The sequence below is a fragment of the Heteronotia binoei genome, chromosome 8, assembly GCF_032191835.1.
Source record: "Heteronotia binoei isolate CCM8104 ecotype False Entrance Well chromosome 8, APGP_CSIRO_Hbin_v1, whole genome shotgun sequence".
Classification (NCBI taxonomy): Eukaryota; Metazoa; Chordata; class Lepidosauria; order Squamata; family Gekkonidae; genus Heteronotia; species Heteronotia binoei.
In genome coordinates this window covers 131,759,957-131,777,189 of record NC_083230.1, presented here as the reverse complement: position 1 = coordinate 131,777,189, position 17,233 = coordinate 131,759,957, and the positions used below count along the sequence as shown (strand labels likewise).

The following is a 17,233-nucleotide window of genomic DNA, read 5'->3' as shown; positions in this document are numbered from 1 at the left end:
CCTATCACCTCTCAGCTGCCTCCTCTCCAGGCTAAACATCCCCAGCTCCTTCAGCCTTTCCACATAGGACTTGGTCTCCAGACCCCTCACCGTCTTCCTCACCCTCCTCTGGACCTGTTCCAGCTTGTCTACATCCTTCTCAAAATGTGGTGCCCAAAACTGAACACAAGACTCCAGGTGAGCTCTAATCAGGGCAGAGTAAAGCGATACCATCACATCACGTGATCTGGACACTACTGTTAATACATCCAGAAATTACATTGGCCTTTTTAGCCACTGTATCACACTGTTGACTAATGTTCAGCGTATGGTCCACGAAGACCCCAAGATCCTTTTCGCACAGACTGCTGCTAAGACGAGTCTCCCCCATCCTATAACCATGCATTGGATTTTTCCTACCGAAATGCAGAACTTTACATTTATCCCTGTTAAAATTCATTGTATTGGTTTCAGCCCAGCTTTCCAGCCTGTCAAGATCATCCTGTATACATGCGTCCTCCACCACCTCCTACAAACAGGGTCTCCCATGGACTGACTTCGTGATAGTCCTCATTTCCTCACTGAGACTCAGGGCTTGTGGGGAACCAGGTCGTCTGCGTCTATACCTACAACTTAGACAAGAGTTGGCCCTGCCTGCATCCTTGCGCACTTTCACATTCTCCCGCCACACAGACATGCCCCACAACCACAACACAGAGAACTTGAAGGAGACAAGCAATGACGCCAGGGATGTGGACCTTCTGAAGCAGAACTGGCCACCACGAGCAGCCAGGAGTCGTGAATTCCTGCCAGTCTACACATGCTTGCCATGCCGATGGGGAGTGCTGCGTGGGGGGCACCCCGACAGGGTCAGCTCAGCTCAGCTGGGCAAAGGGGAAGGGGAGAGAGCCAGGGGCTTTGCTGAGAGCACATGGGCGCTCACGGCTGCCTGCTTCCAGCACCCTGGACAGCTCTCCAGCTCTCCGAGGTAGAGCCGCAAATTCCCCAGAGAGTAGGGAGCTGCCCAGCATCAAGAGACCAGGAGTCCACCCCACCCCCCCCAGCATGCAACGCAAACCGACCCTGCAGGCTGTGCAACCTGGTCTACCCACAACCAGAGAGACCAGCAGCTGCGGGAACTTCCCTGTGCCCCCCCAGGAGGCAGCTAAGCCAGCCGGGAAGTGCAGGCAGCCGCTGGGCGAAGCCTCCCCAGGCCCCCTCTGCCCAGGGGAGGGCTCTTACCTGGCCTTGCCGCGGCTGCTTCTCCTGAGGGTGTGAGCGTCGGCCTCCTTCTCTTCCCGCACTCGCTGCAGCGATGGGGAGCGGCTGTGGGCACTCCGGGAGCTGCTCGTGCTCACCAGGCTACTGTCCCCCAGCCCCGCCCCGACAGCCACTTCCTGCATCTGAGCCAGCAGCTGTTGGGGCAGGCTGCGGAGTGAGGGCACCGGAGAGTAGGACGGGCGGCTCTCGGCCTTCAAGTTGTTGTCGCTCGCGGACCGCTGCAGCAGGCGGGGGGAGGAGAGGCCGCCCACCCCGATGAGCCGTCTCCTCTTCGTGTAGCTGGGAGTCTCTCTAAAAGGCACTGCAAGGGAGAAACAGAGAGGCCCTCAGTGACGGACAGCACCGCCCCCCGGCAGGGGAAGAGGCAAAACAGCAATGCACTTCAGAAGGCCTTGAGGTTGTCAATTAACTCCAACGCACTGTGGATTAACACCCCACCCTGGGATGGTAGACAAGAGTTCTGCCAGCCTGGTATAGTGGTGAAGGGTGCGGAATCTTCTCTGGGAGAACAGGGTTTGATTCCCCACTCCTCCACCTGCAGCTGCTGGAATGGCCTTGGGTCAGCCATGGCTCTCTTATCTGCGAGCACAGGGTTTGATTCCCCCCTCCTCCACTTGCACCTGCTGGAATGGCCTTGGGTCAGCCAGAGCTTTCTTATCTGGGAGAACTGGATTTGATTCCCCACGCCTCCACTTGCACCTGCTGGAATGGCCTTGGGTCAGCCAGAGCTCTCTTATCTGGGAGAACCGGGTTTGATTCCCCCCTCCTCCACTTGCACCTGCTGGAATGGCCTTGGGTCAGCCAGAGCTCTCTTATCTGGGAGAACCGGGTTTGATCCCCCACTCCTCCACTTGCACCTGCTGGAATGGCCTTGGGTCAGCCATAGCTCTCTTATCTGGGAGAACCGGGTTTGATTCCCCACTCCTCCTCTTGCAGCTGCTGGAATGGCCTTGAGTCAGCCATAGCTCTCTTATCTTGGGGAACCGGGTTTGATTCCCCCCTCCTTCACCTGCACCTGCTGGAATGGCCTTGTGTCAGACATAGCTCTCTTATCTGGGAGAACTGGGTTTGATTTCCCACTCCTCCACTTGCAGTTGCTGGAAGGACCTTGGGTCAGCCATAGCTCTCTTATCTGGGAGAATTGAGTTTGGTTCCCCATTCCTCCACTTGCACCTGCTGTAATGGACTTGGGTCAGCCATCGTGGTTAAGTGAGCGGACTCTTATCTGGGAGAACCGGGTTTCATTCCCCACTCCTCCACTTGCATCTGCTGGAATGGACTTGGAATGGACTTGTGTCAGCCATAGCTCTGGCAAAGGTTGTTCTTGAAAGGGCACCTGCTGTGAGAATCCTCTCAGCCCCACCCACCTCACAGGGTGTCTGTTGTGGGGTGGGGGGGAGATAAAGGAGATTGTGAGCTGCTCTGAGAATCTGAGATTCAGAGTGGAGGGCAGGATATAAATCCAACACCATCTTCTACTACTACAGATGAGGAAGGGGTCTCGCTTAATGTGTGTCAAATGGCAGAGCAGAATGACTCATGGTATCAGAGCTTGGCCCAAAAATCCATGTGGCCAGCAAAGACACAGCACATGGTGAGGAATGCTGGAGACCAACAAGAATACAGCTGACATAAGAATGTAAGAGAAGCCCTGTTGGATCAGGCCAGAGGCCCCTCCAGTCCAACACTCTGTGTCACATAAGAACATAAGAGAAGCCATGTTGGATCAGGCCAATGGCCCATCCAGTCCAACACTCTGTGTCACATAAGAACAGAAGAGAAGCCATGTTGAATCAGGCCAGTGGCCCCTCCAGTCCAACACTCTGTGTCACAGAAGAACATAAGAGAAGCCATGTTGGATCAGGCCAGTGGCCCCTCCAGTCCAACACTCTGTGTCACATAAGAACAGAAGAGAAGCCATGTTGAATCAGGCCAGTGGCCCCTCCAGTCCAACACTCTGTGTCACAGAAGAACATAAGAGAAGCCATGTTGGATCAGGCCAATGGCCCATCCAGTCCAACACTCTGTGCCACATAAGAACATAAGGGAAGCCATGTTGGGTCAGGCCAATGGCCCATCCAGTCCAACTCTCGGTGTCACATAAGAACATAAGAGAAGCCATGTTGGATCAGGCCACTGGCCCGTCCAGTCCAACACTCTGTGTCACATAACAGAAGCCATGTTGGATCAGGGCAATGTCCCATCCAGTCCAACACTCTGTGTCACACAGTGGCCAAAAACCCCAAGTGCCATCAGGAGGTCCATCAGTGGGACCAGGACACTAGAAGTCTTCACAGTGTTGCCCCTCCCAAGCACCAAGAAGACAGAGCATCACTGCCCCAGACAGAGTTCCAACAATATGCTGTGGCTAAAAGCCACTGATGGACTTCTGCTCCAGATGTTTACTCATATTTTGTTATGTTTATTTGAGAGATTTGACTCTCGAAAGCTCTCTCTCTCTCTCTCTCTCTCTCTCTCTCTCTCTCACACACACACACACACACACACACACACACACATCTTGTTGGGCTCCATGGTGCTACTAGATTCAAATATAGCCATTTTCCTGCAGACCCACATGGCTACTCACAGAAATCATTGTTTTCCATAGATGGGCAAATGGAAGCTGGCTTGCAATAGCCTAGGGGAGCCGGCAGGACTCATGTAATGGGCGGAGTGCAGCAAACCAGGACAAACCAGTCAGGAGAAGGTGAGAGAACGGATAAAGGAAGTCCTTCTTCAAGGGTGATTAACACATGGAATTCACTGCCACAGGAGGTGGTGGTAGCTACAAGCACAGCAAACTTCAAGATGGGATTGGATAAACATCTGGAGCAGAGGTCCTTCAGTGGCTATTAGCCACAGGATATTGTTGGAACTCTCTGACTGGGGCAAATGATGCTCTGTATTCTTGGTGCTTGGGAGGAACAACAATGGGAGGACTTCTAGTGTCCTGGCCCCACTGCTGGACCTCCTGATGGCACCTGGTTTTTTGGCCGCTGTGTGACACAGAATGTTGGACTGGATGGGCCATTGGCCCAATCGAACACGGCTTCTCTTATGTTCTTATGTCTAGGTGTTGACGCCAACAATGCCATTTCTGCCCTGTGAGCTCTAGTTTTCAGAGAGGGTTTATTGTTGGGGCTCTAGTGAATAGCTCAGTGACAGTGACAACCCAGTGTGCTACTGTCGTGAAAAAGGCAAACTTTTAGGGATTATCAGAAAAGGGACTGAGAATAAAATGTCCAATCTTGTAATGTCCTGTATAGATCTATGGTGCAGCCCCATTTGGAATACTGGTCCCTGTATCTCCAAAAGGACATGGCAGAGCTGGGGAAAGTACAGAGGAGGGGGCAACCAAGGCTGGAGCCCCATCCTTATGAGGAAAAGCTGAAGTGCCTGAGACTCTTCCATTTATACAAGAGGCGACATGATAGAAGTTTATAAAACTATGAATGGGGTGGAGGGAGTTGACAAAGAGACATGTTTCTCCCTCTCCCAAAAGTCTACAGCTCAAAGCCATCTAATGAAGCTGATGAGCAGTAGGTTCAAGATGAACAGAAAGAACTGCTACTTTACAGAGAGTGATTACAATGTGGAATTCAGATGTTCAGATGTTGAGATGGCCATAAAAAGAAACAGCTCTTAAAAAGGAATTAGATTGATACATGGAGAATAAGTCTATCAGTGGAAATCATAAGAACTAAACCTCTGAAACCCAGAACCAGGAGGCAGCATCAGGTAGAAACCTTTGGCCTCTCTGGCCTGTTGTGGGCACTCAAGAGGAACTGGCTGGCCACTGTGTGAGGCAGGATGCTGGACTGGATGGACCCTCACTGGTCTGACCCAGCAGGGCTCTTCTGAGGCTCTTCTGAGGCTCTTCTGAAGGCCTCGGCCTCTCTGCCCTGTTGTTGGCCCTCCAGAGGAACTGGCTGGCCCCTGTGTGAGGCAGGAGGCTGGACTAGAGGGACCCTCCCTGGTCTGACCCAGCAGGGCACTTCTGAGGTTCTTATGAAGGCCTTGGCCTCTCTGCCCTGTTCTTGGCCCTCTAGAGGAACTGGCTGGTCCCTGTGTGAGACAGGATGCTGGACTGGATGGACCCTCCGTGGTCTGACCCAGCAGGGCTCTTCTGAGGTTCTTCTCAGGGGAAGGCCTTGGCCTCTCTGCCCTGTTGTTGGCCCTCCAGAGGAACTGGCTGTCCACTGTGTGAGACAGGAGGCTGGACTAGATGGACCCTCACTGGTCTGACCCAGCAGGGCTCTTCTGATGCTCTTCTCAGGGGAAGGCCTCGGCCTCTCTGCCCTGTTGTTGGCCCTCCAGAGGAACTGGTTGGCCTGTGGGAGACAGGAGGCTGGACTAGATGGACCCTCCCTAGACTGATCCAGTAGGGCTCTTCTGATGTTCATCTCAGGGGAAGGCCTCGGCCTCTCTGCCCTGTTGTTGGCCCTCCAGAGGAACTGGTTGGCCTGTGGGAGACAGGAGGCTGGACTAGATGGACCCTCCCTGGACTGATCCAGCAGGGCTGTTCTGAGGTTCTTCTCAGGGAAAGGCCTCAGCCTCTCTGCCCGGTTACTGGCCCTCCAGAGGAACTGGCTGGCCACTGTGTGAGATGAGATGCTGGACTAGATGGACCCTCACTGGTCTGATCCAGCAGGGCTCTTCTGATGCTCTCCTCAGGGGAAGGCCTCGGTCTCTCTGCCCTGTTGTTGGCCCTCCAGAGGAACTGGCTGGCCACTGTGTGAGACAGGAGGTTGGACTAGATGGACCCTCCCTGGTCTCACCCAGCATGTACTTCTCAGGACAAGGCCTCGGCCTCTCTGCTCTGTTGTTGACCCTCCAGAGTAACTGGGTGGCTGCTGTGTGAGACAGGAGACTGGACTAGATGGCCCCCACTGGTCTGATCCAGCAAGGCTCTTTTATCAGGGGAAGGCCTCAGCCTCTCTGCCCTGTTGTGGGCCCCCCAGAGGAACTGGCTGGCCACTGTGTGAGACAGGAGGCTGGACTAGATGGACCGGAGGGTTTTTCTGCTGTTCTCTATAAGTAACTGGTAAAATCACTGACCCTGGAGCCAATAGGCAGGCTCCACCTGGCGGGCTTGGATTTCTTTATAGTATGTGGCCCTTTCTCTTCTCGTCTGGGTTACTTGCCAGCACCCTGGGCCTTGGCATGGCCCTGTCCATGCCAGTGGCCTGGGCTCAAGAGGGGCTACAGGTCCCCTTCAGTGCTCCGGAGGGCTGGCAGCCTCTCTTCTCCAGTTCTCCTCCTTTGCAGTTGCTGTGGTCCTCGGCCTAGTCTGTGTTCCGGAAAGAAATAAACTTTCCCCATAAAAAGGCAAAGGGAACTTCGTTTCCAGGGACACAAAAGGAATGTTTCATCTATAATGCATTTTTAAAAACAAAAACTCCACATGCTGAATGCAGGTAACACAGCCATGGAATGGGAAGCAGACATCATTAATACAAATGTCAGCCCCCAGAAATCCGGCTGTTAACTTCAAAAAGGCTGATGGAAGCATAATGTCCTATGGAACATGGCAATTATGCATGGGTTGGTGTAAAATGTCTTGATGCTGTGCAACCACAATAAGAACACCAACAACACCCCCAGGATAAAAACCAGCATCAAAAAGGAGCAGAGCAGAATCACAATCTAGAAAAACATCACAACTTCTGGCAGGAAGAAACACACAGAGAAGAAGCTGTTGCAAAAGGCTGTTTTTTACCCAAGCCAAAGAAATGAAGCAGGAAGTGGCCAGACGTGCCTCCGTTACAGCACAGGGGCCACCATGGACAAGGCACCACTCTTGTCTTCCTCTCTCTCCTTTCCCTTCCAGGAAGGGCACAGAGCATCTGCCTCGTCTGTGGATCAGAGGGAACCAGGAGGGCCACAAAAGTGTGCATTTCAGCTTGCCCTGAGGAATGACAGGAGCTGCACAACTAGACAATGCTTGTGTGCAGTTTGGTGTAGTGATTAAGTGTGCAGACTCTTAACTGGGAGAACCGGGTTTGATTCCCTACTCCTCCGCTTACAGCTGCTGGAATGGCCTCGGGTCAGCCATAGCTCTGGCAGAGGTTGTCCTTGAAAGGGCAGCTTCTGGGAGAGCTCTCTCAGCCCCACCTGCCTCACAGGGTGTCTGTTGTGGGGGAAGAAGATAAAGCAGATTGTAAGCCACTCTGAGACTCTGATTCAGAGAGAAGGGTGGGGTATAAATCTGCAGTTTTCGGTCATCTTCCTTCAAGAGGGTAAGGGGGATTTTATTTTGGGGGGAGGGGGAGAAATTTTGCCCAGAGTGCTCTTGCTCCATCCTCCCCACGACTGGTCCTCCATTTCACACTGATGCACAGAAGAGTGGGTCAACATGTCCCAGAAACATCCCATGATGTAGCACTTCAGGGAATGCGCCACATCCCTCTGCTGGTGTGTGTGTGTGTGTGGGGGGGGCTCATGCAATTAAATGGTCCCACCCCCCAAATTCACCCTGCACATCCAGGATGGGGGGCGGGGAATGGGGTACTGCCTCTGGGTTCGACTTGGCTTTCACGCGTAGGGAGGATGGAAAAGAAAGATGGGGAGCATTTAGCCATGTTGTACCCACCTACATTTTGGTGTGAGGCAGCCCATGGAGGAGAGGGCTGTACTGTAAAAGTTGTGATGTGCTGTTGGGTCCGATGGTGTCACCTCCTCATGGTGTGAAACATGAAACCCCACTGAGTAGCTGGAGCCACTACCCAGGAAAAAGTACAAGAGGTTCCCAATTGTTGAGTTGTCAGATAGAGGATGGGGTGGAATTGTTTTCTGTGGCCCCGGAAGGTAGGACCAGAACCAATGGGTTGAAATTACATCAAAAGAGTTTCCGGCTCAACATTAGGAAGAAGTTCCTGACCGTTCCTCAGTGGAACAGGCTTCCTCAGGAGGTGGAGGGCTCTCCTTCCTTGGAGGTTTTTAAACAGAGGCTAGATGGCCATCTGACAGCAATGAGGATCCTGTGAATTTAGGGGGAGGGGTTTGTGAGTTTAGAGCAGTTCCTCAGTGGAACAGGCTACCTCCTTGGGAGGTGGTGGGCTCTCCTTCCTTGGAGGTTTTTCAACAGAGGCTAGATGGCCATCTGACAGCAATGGAGATCCTGTGAATTTAGGGGGAGGGGTTTGTGAGTTTAGAGCGGTTCCTCAGTGGAACAGGCTTCCTCCTGGGGAGGTGGTGGGCTCTCCTTCCTTGGAGGTTGTGGAGAAACGCCATTTTAGTCAGTGGTGGTGCTTCATTTGGCAGGGGTCAGTAAATCCCTCAGCAAGCTTTGTAGCCTTCCCCTCACTCCCCCCCTCCCTTCCAGAGCCAAACCAACAACGCTAGGGGGAAAAACTCCTAGAGAGGCAGGAAGTGCTGTTGTTCCTTGCATAGGGTGACCATAATGTCTGAAGGCCAGCCAGGGACACCTGGGGGGGGGGGGAGGTAGGCGCCGCCGGAAACAGGAAGTGACGTCACTTCCGGTGACGTCACTTCCGGTGATGTCATGCCACCGCCGGAAGCAGGAAGTGACACCACTTCCTGTGACATCATTTCCCCCGCGTCACCTGCCGGAAACGGGAAGTGACATCACTTCCTCTGACATCACTTCCCCCAAATGACATCATTTCCCCCAAATGCCACTGCCGGAAACAGGAAGTGACTTCACAGCACTTCCTGTGACGTCCCCAAAAATCCCCCAAATATCACCGCCGGAAACAATTTTGTTCTCAAATCCTGTATATACTTCATCAGTATATGGGATAAGGCACTTTCTCAACTGTGCTGCATAATGCAGCCTATTTATTTTGTCCTGTTTGCTCTGTTGGCTCTATCTGTGCCACCTTCATCACTTTCGGGGTGTGGATCCCCCAGTGGGGTGGTCTCCCGACTCCCTCCGCCGGCTGTTTCTGATAGCCCTGCGCCCCCTCTTTCATTTTATATGTGTCCCGTGCGGGTGCCACCCTCCCGCCGGGAGATGCCGCAAAATGAGCCCCCTTGAGGCTTATGGCGGCAGGGCTCGGGGGAAGCGAGCTAGACTGCTGTTCTTTTGAGGGGTTATAGAGTGTTTCGAGCCCATCCCTGTGGCATCGGTCTCATCGTTGTGGGACCCAGGGGGCCGGCGCAGCGGCCCGCCGAAGCAGCCTGTCACTAATAACACAGGTCGAGATGCAGGACAGGAACCCGGAAGTGACCGACAGGCTGCTTCAGCAGGCCGCTGCGCCGGCCCCCTGGGCCCCACAATGATGGGACCGATGCCACAGGGACGGGCTCGAAACACTCTATAACCCCTCAAAAGAACAGCAGTCTAGCTCGCTTCCCCCGAGCCCTGCCGCCATAAGCCTCAAGGGGGCTCATTTTGCGGCATCTCCCGGCAGGAGGGTGGCACCCGCACGGGACACATATCAAATGAAAGAGGGAGCGCAGGGCTATCAGAAACAGCCGGCGGAGGGAGTCGGGAGACCACTCCACTGGGGGATCCACACCCCGAAAGTGATGAAGGTGGCGCAGATAGAGCCAACAGAGCCAACAGGACAAAATAAATAGGCTGCATTATGCAGCACAGTTGAGAAAGTGCCTTATCCCATATACTGATGAAGTAAATACAGGATCTGAGAACAAAATTGCACTAGAAGACACAAACACAAAGCTCCCTTACACTGAATCAGTGCTTGGGTCCACCAAAGTCAGTATTGTCACATAAGAGAAGCCCTGTTGGATCAGGCCAGTGGCCCATCCAGTCCAACACTCTGCGTCACATAAGAACATAAGAGAAGCCCTGTTGGATCAGGCCAGTGGCCCATCCAGTCCAACACTCTGTGTCACACTTAAGAACATAAGAGAAGCCCTGTTGGATCAGGCCAGTGGCCCATCCAGTCCAACACTCTGCGTCACATAAGAACATAAGAGAAGCCCTGTTGGATCAGGCCAGTGGCCCATCCAGTCCAACACTCTGCGTCACATAAGAACATAAGAGAAGCCCTGTTGGATCAGGCCAGTGGCCCATCCAGTCCAACTCTCTGCGTCACATAAGAACATAAGAGAAGCCCTGTTGGATCAGGCCAGTGGCCCATCCAGTCCAACACTCTGTGTCACATAAGAACATAAGAGAAGCCCTGTTGGATGAGGCCAGTGGCCCATCCAGTCCAACACTCTGCGTCACATAAGAACATAAGAGAAGCCCTGTTGGATCAGGCCAGTGGCCCATCCAGTCCAACACTCTGTGTCACACTTAAGAACATAAGAGAAGCCCTGTTGGATCAGGCCAGTGGCCCATCCAGTCCAACACTCTGTGTCACACTTAAGAACATAAGAGAAGCCCTGTTGGATCAGGCCAGTGGCCCATCCAGTCCAACACTCTGCGTCACATAAGAACATAAGAGAAGCCCTGTTGGATCAGGCCAGTGGCCCATCCAGTCCAACACTCTGTGTCACATAAGAACATAAGGAAGGAAGGAAGGAAGGAAGGAAGGAAGGAAGGAAGGAAGGAAGGAAGGAAGGAAGGAAGGAAGGAAGGAAGGAAGGAAGGAAGGAAGGGAGGGAGGGAGGGAGGGAGGGAGAAAGGGAGGGAGGGAAGAAGGGAAGAAAGAAAGGAAGGAAGGAAGGAAGGAAGGAAGGAGGAAGGAAGGAAGGAAGGAGGGAAGGAAGAAAGGAAGGAAGGAGGGAGGGAAGAAAGGAAGGCAAACCCCCAACCGCCAGCCCCCCCCCCCCGCTTTCGGCCCCCTTACCTACGGCGGGCGGCGAGTCCGGCGGCGGCGGTAGCGGCGGCGAGTCCGGCGGCGGCGGCGGAGAGGCCTTTCCGATGCCCTCCCGGGCCTCCGCCAGCACGGGGGGGGGGGTGGTAGAGGCCGGGGAAGCGTCGGAAAGGCCCGCGGGGGTCGCTGGAGGGCCTCCAGCGACCCCCGTGGGCCTTTCCGAAGCCCTCCCGGGGAGGAGGAGGACGGGGGGTGGGGGTTGAGAGCCCCGGGGAAGCGTCGGAAAGGCCCGCGGGGGTCGCTGGAGGGCCTCCAGCGACCCCCGCGGGCCTTTCCGAAGCCCTCCCGGGGGAGGAGGACGGGGGGGTGGGGGTTGAGAGCCCCGGGGAAGCGTCGGAAAGGCCCGCGGGGGTCGCTGGAGGGCCTCCAGCGACCCCCCGCGGGCCTTTCCGACGCCCTCCCCGGGGGAGGAGGACGGGGGGTGGGGGTTGAGAGCCCCGGGGAAGCCTCGGAAAGGCCCGCGGGGGTCGCTGGAGGGCCTCCAGCGACCCCCGCGGGCCTTTCCGACGCCCTCCCGGGCCTCCGCCGCCACCGCCGGGCCCCGTGCGCGGGCGGGGGAAGGCGGCGAGTGAGGGAGGGGAGCGTCCCTGCGCGTGCGCAGGGCGATCTGCGCACGCGCAGGGTCGCTCCCTCCCTCACTCGCCGCCTTCCCCGCCCGGGCGCGCAGCCCCCGGCTCTCTGGCTGGCTAAACCGGGACCTCTTAATGGTCCCGGTATACCCAGCCCGGGAGCCGTGAATTGGGGGCCAGAACCGGGAAAGTCCCGGGAGACCGGGACGGTCTGGCCACCCTATCCTTGCATGTGTTAGGCAGGAAGAGAAGAGAGATTTGAACTGGGGCTCGAGCGAGCATGTGGTGAGCATGGAGGCTCCTGCCTGGCAGGCAGGCAGACCAGGTAAGTAATTCTCAAGACAGGACAAGTTTAGACCAGGGACAGTAGAAAGCGTTTATAAACACCTTTCCTTTGTCATGCTGTTTGCTGTGCTGTGCTGTGCTGTGCTACTTGATGGGCCGTTGGCCTGATCCAACATGGCTTCCCTTATGTACTTTTTAAAATGCAACTGTATTTGGTTTGTTTTTCTTCCCCTATCTTTTTCTCTTTTAAATAAACGTTTTTTTTCTGTTTTAAATACTGGCAGTCAATCTCTGTACCACATAGACCCCCAGACCGCTTTAGACCACGCTGTTTTTAAGAAGGGGGCCCCAGGGAAGGGGGAAGGCATGCAGTTGGATAAGGTGCCAATCCTCCAGGGGTGCCCCAAAGAAGCGCTGAGGTCTCTGTGAAACCCAAGTACAGGGTGGCAGAGGACCTGGAGGCCTAGCCTCATAGCTGGAGAGGGGGATTGGGAGTCCTGTTCCTCTCAATCTGAACCCCGGGACTGAGCAGGTGGTGGCAGCGAGCCCAAGGGGCAGGAGGAGAAATAGCTCCCTCCAGGAGTTGGCGACTCAATAGGGAGCTGACGGGACCGGGTCTGAAGGCAGAATCGGGCCGGTTCCGCCACAGAGGTCTTTCAACAGAGGCTAGAGGGCCATCTGACAGCAGTGAAGATCCTGTGAATTTAGGGGGAGGTGTTTTTGGGTTTCCTGCATTGTGCAGGGGGTTGGACTAGATGACCCTGGAGATCCCTTCGAACTCTATGATTCTAAGCTAGGAAGGGACAGAACTTGGATGAGGCATCCAGCCTCTTCACTCCCCATAAGCAGCTTCCCCTTCAAAATGCAAAGGCTGCAAGCCGTCATGAGCCTCTCTGTTGCCATGGCGACTTGATGCATTTATCCTGCTCTCAGCTGAACAGTGATACTATGCTGGGGTTTCCATTTCAGGGTGTCCAACTCACCCATGGTGGCTGAGCCATGCCCTGTTCTCTAAAACCCGCCCTGCTGGGTCTGATCGAGGAGCTGAGCAACCAGTTTGCAGAGGCAGCTGCCTGAGAAGCCCACAGGCAGAGATTCCCAGAAGGGGAGGGGCTGTGGCTTAATGGCAGAGGCTCTGCTAGGCTGATTTAGGTAACAGACCCTGAGGTATACTCAACCCTCAAATGGCTCTTCAGACCATGCAAGTTTGGCTCAGATCCCTGCAGCTTCCAGCCTGTGCCAGGTAAGACCAGCTCTCTGCCTCTTCCCTCCTCAAGGGATGGCTTAGGGCTTGGTCCCACAGCTGAGATGAGCAGGAACAACTTCTTTGGGAATAAAGAGTGCTTCTGAGCATGCACTTCTGCTGTGGCTCAAGGGAAGAGCATCTGTATTGCATGCGGGAGGTCTCAGATTCAGTCTCCGGCATCTCTGGTTATTTTTAAAAGTTTTTATTAGTTTCTAGAAGCTTCAGGAGACTCCCACGAGATTGGACTTGGTGGGAAAATTTTTTGAAACAGCGGAGCTGGACTATTTATCCCAGCTGCTGGCTGGGAAATCTAAAGAAGAAGCAAGAAAATATCGGTTGATATTCTATATTTGGCTAGATACTCAAGACTCTTAAGATTCTTTGGTGTGAACTTATCTCCTTTCTCCTGTATTTTTTCTTATAAGATTGCCTTTGTTGGAAATGTCAATTTGAATAGGTATTTTAACAGGAAGACTTACAATATCGAAGTATCAAAATGTTGACGATCTAAAGTTAAGAGATAATAATATGTGACAATTTATGTAGTTTAAGAAAGTATATTAGATGCAGACTTATATTCTATGAAAGTATACTATATGAAAGTATACTATATACTATGAAAGTATACTAAATTCCTCTGCGCAGGCCTGAAGGGCATATCCACATCCACAACCCACAACACACCAAGTCCTGCAGTGATGGGCAAGGGGCGAAATGGCAGGTGGAAGGTGCCACTGGAAGCCGTAGTCCCGATCCTGCATGTAGGCGGTTCAGGGTATTGGTCGCCTGATGCTGACCCGGAGACGAAAGCATTTTTCGGCTGCACCCTGAACGACCAAGCAGCCTTATCTAGGGACAGCACTGCTTGCTCCACACAGAGAGGGGCCTAGAAAAGGTGGCCTAAACAAAGCTCGTCTCCCCACCCCAGTTGGCTAGCCATGGTCAACGGGCATCCTTACTTGCGGTTGAAAAATAACAACAAAGAAAAGGCATGCACCTGCCTCACAAAGTGTGCAAAGACTAAAGCTTGCGTGTTGGAACATCAGAACCATGCTTGACACAGTAGACAGTGGTTGCCCTGAACGACGCTCTGCTCTAGTTGCCCACGAACTTCTCAGGTTGAATACTGACATAGCAGCTCTCAGTGAGGTCTGTTTCCCTGAGGAAGGTAGTCTTCTAGAACATGGTGCTGGCTATACCCTCTACTGGTCGGGTAAGTCAAAGGCTGAGAGCCGCCTTTCTGGCGTTGGTTTCATGGTCAGGAACTCCATTGCCTCCAAACTCGAAAACCTGCCAACAGGTCACTCAGATCGCATCATGTCCATGCGCCTCCCACTTCAAAACAAGCAGCATGCAACACTCTTCAGTGTGTATGCCCCAGCCCTTCCAGCAGATGCTGCACTCCTCCACTTGCAGCTGCTGGAATGGCCTTGGGTCAGCCAGAGCTCTCTTATCTGGGAGAACCGGGTTTGATTCCCCACTCCTCCACTTGCACCTGCTAGCATGGCCTTGGGTCAGCCAGAGCTCCCTTATATGGGAGAACCGAGTTTGATTCCCCGCTCCTCCACTTGCAGCTGCTGGAATGGCCTTGGGTCAGCCATAACTCTGGCAGAGGCTGTCCTTGAAAGGGCAGCTGCTGGGAGAGCCCTCTCCAGCCCCACCCACCTCACAGGGTGTCAGTTGTGCGGGAGGAAGGGAAAGGAGATTGTGAGCCACTCTGAGACTCTTCGGAGTGGAGGGAGGGATATAAATCCAATATCTTCTTCTTCCTTCCTTCCTTCCTTCCTTCCTTCCTTCCTTCCTTCCTTCCTTCCTTCCTTGTCTTGCGGCTCTCAAACCTCTGACGTTTATGTCTTGTGGATCTCAAAGCTCTGATGTTTATTGTATGTAGCTCTTACATCAAGCATGCTTGATCACCCCTGCCCTAGTAGAAGAGGCTGGCTACCTGCAAGGCTCTTCTTGATGGGACCTCCCCCCCCCCATACATTTTCCTGCTGCCCACTTTTCAGGCAGTGAGTTAAATCTGCTTCCCTTGTGGAGGGATGTAAATGTTCCATGAAGAAGTGACACAGAAATCTTCCCAATAAATGCCTTTTCTTCTGTCTTCTCTTCCTTTGCAGACCCGGCTGCATTTCGCACTGGAGCTTTCATGCTGCTTTAAGACTCCAGGCTGGGATTTTCACGCAGTCTTTGGTTTTGTAGAGGGCGGGAAATTGAGATGCAAATATTTTAAGCCATCCATTCAGCTGGTGCCAAAGACGGTCTCCCTTCTTGTCCGCTGGGGGCAATGCGTGGGGAAGAGCTTGCGGGAAACACAAGACCTTCCATTTGTCTTCAAACCAAGTGAGGGGGCAGAACCCAGTTCTGTTTTCACGACGGCACGGAGGAGGTCGCTGCTGTGCCCCCCACCCCCACACAGCCTTTTCCAAGGGCTCTTCCTTTCTCCTACCATCTCAGGAGCCAGTGGAACAGAGCACCTCAGCTGGGAAAAGGAATAAGAGAGGCCAGGCTGTGGGGTTCCCCATCGGTTTGGCAACTTCTGCGTGGGAAATAACTGGAGATTTGAGGGGAGATCCTGGAGGAGGGAGGGGAGCACAGCAGGCTTTAACGCCACAGAGTCCACTTTCCAAAGGAGACAGCTTCTCCAGAGGAACTGATCTTGGCCACCTGGGAATCAGTTGCAATCTCAGGAGATCTCCAGCTGCAACTGGGCGACTGGCAACTCCAGTTCCCTGCCAAAATAGCTCTTGGGGTTGTGCTTTTGTAGCAGGAACTCCTTTGCATATTAGGCCCCACCCCCACCCCCTGATGTAGCCAAGCCTCCAGGAGCTTACAGGAGGCCCTGTACCAGGCCTCAGATTCAGCAGGAGCTCACAGGACCGCAGCTCCTGAACCTCGCTGAGGATTCCCCCTCCTCCTCCCCACTTCCCTTGTCCATTGAACAGCAGCTGCAGCTTAGGGTCAAAACGATGGGGCCAGGAGGTCCAATTCTATGAGCCCCCAAAGAAAGTGCCCCTATCCTTCATTATTTCCTATGGAAATTCCCTCATTGGTGGATCTGTATAATATGGCATGTAAAAGGAAGATACAAATGATCCTAAGGGACCATACACATCTGGGCCATTTGCTTTTTGAGATCTTACCGTCAGGTAGACGATATAGAGTGTTGAAGGCTAGGACAAACAGATTTAAGGACAGTTTCTATCCAAGTGCTGTGGTTAGGTTAAATGCAGGGTTATGAAGGATTATCTGTTTTAGATGTATTTAATGGTTTAAATGGTTTTAATGGTTTTATGAATGTTTAATGGTTTTATGAATGTTTATTTAAGGGTTTAAATGGTTTTAATGGTTTTATGAATGTTTATCCGTTTTAGATGTATTTAAATGGTTTTAATGGTTTAAATGGTTTAATGGTTTCAGATGTATTTAAATGGTTTATGAATATGTGTGTTTGATGTGTTGGTATGTTTGTGGAAGAGCACCTCATTTCGTTGCTCTCTTTTTGTTGAGAACAATGACAATAAATTCATCTATCTATCTATCTATCTATGGAAGGAAGGCATTTAAAAAGGTGTGCTGTCCCTTTAAATGTGATGGCCGGAACTCCCTTTGGAGTTCAATTATGCTTATCACACCCTTGCTCCTGGCTCCACCCCCAAAGTCTCCTGGCTCCACCCTCTTTGTCTCCTGACCCCACCCCCAAAGTCTCCTGGCTCCATCCACAATGTCTCCTGGCTCCACCCCCTTTGTCTCCTGACTCCATCCCCAATGTCTCTTGGCTCCACCCCAATGTCTCTTGGCTCCACCCCCAATGTCTCCTGGCTCCACCCCAAAGTCTCCTGGCTCCACCCCCTTTGTCTCCTGACTCCATCCCCAAAGTCTCCTGGCTCCACCCCCAATGCTGCCCGGCTCCACCCCCAAAGCCCCCAGATATTTCTTGAATTAGACTTGGCAACCCTACAGTGCAGCTGCGTAACAATCCCTGGATTCGGAGAGCGGGCAGCAGCCAGCCAGCCGGGGTTTTGTCACAGGCGCAAGAACCGCTAGCGCCAGGCCTGGTTGGAGGGGGGGGGGGCGGCATATGCTAATGAGCTCCACCAACCTATTTTTCTACAAAA

At 53.3% G+C, this 17,233-nt stretch overlaps 1 protein-coding gene across 1 annotated transcript in view; it reads right to left on the bottom strand.

Moving 5' to 3' along the window:
* SHANK3 (SH3 and multiple ankyrin repeat domains 3) overlaps positions 1–17,233 on the bottom strand; it is a 613,814-nt gene that overhangs the window by 333,239 nt on the left and 263,342 nt on the right. Inside the window, 1 exon segment of the mRNA XM_060246058.1 lies at positions 1,374–1,561. Within this exon segment, the coding sequence (XP_060102041.1) occupies positions 1,374–1,561 (188 nt within the window).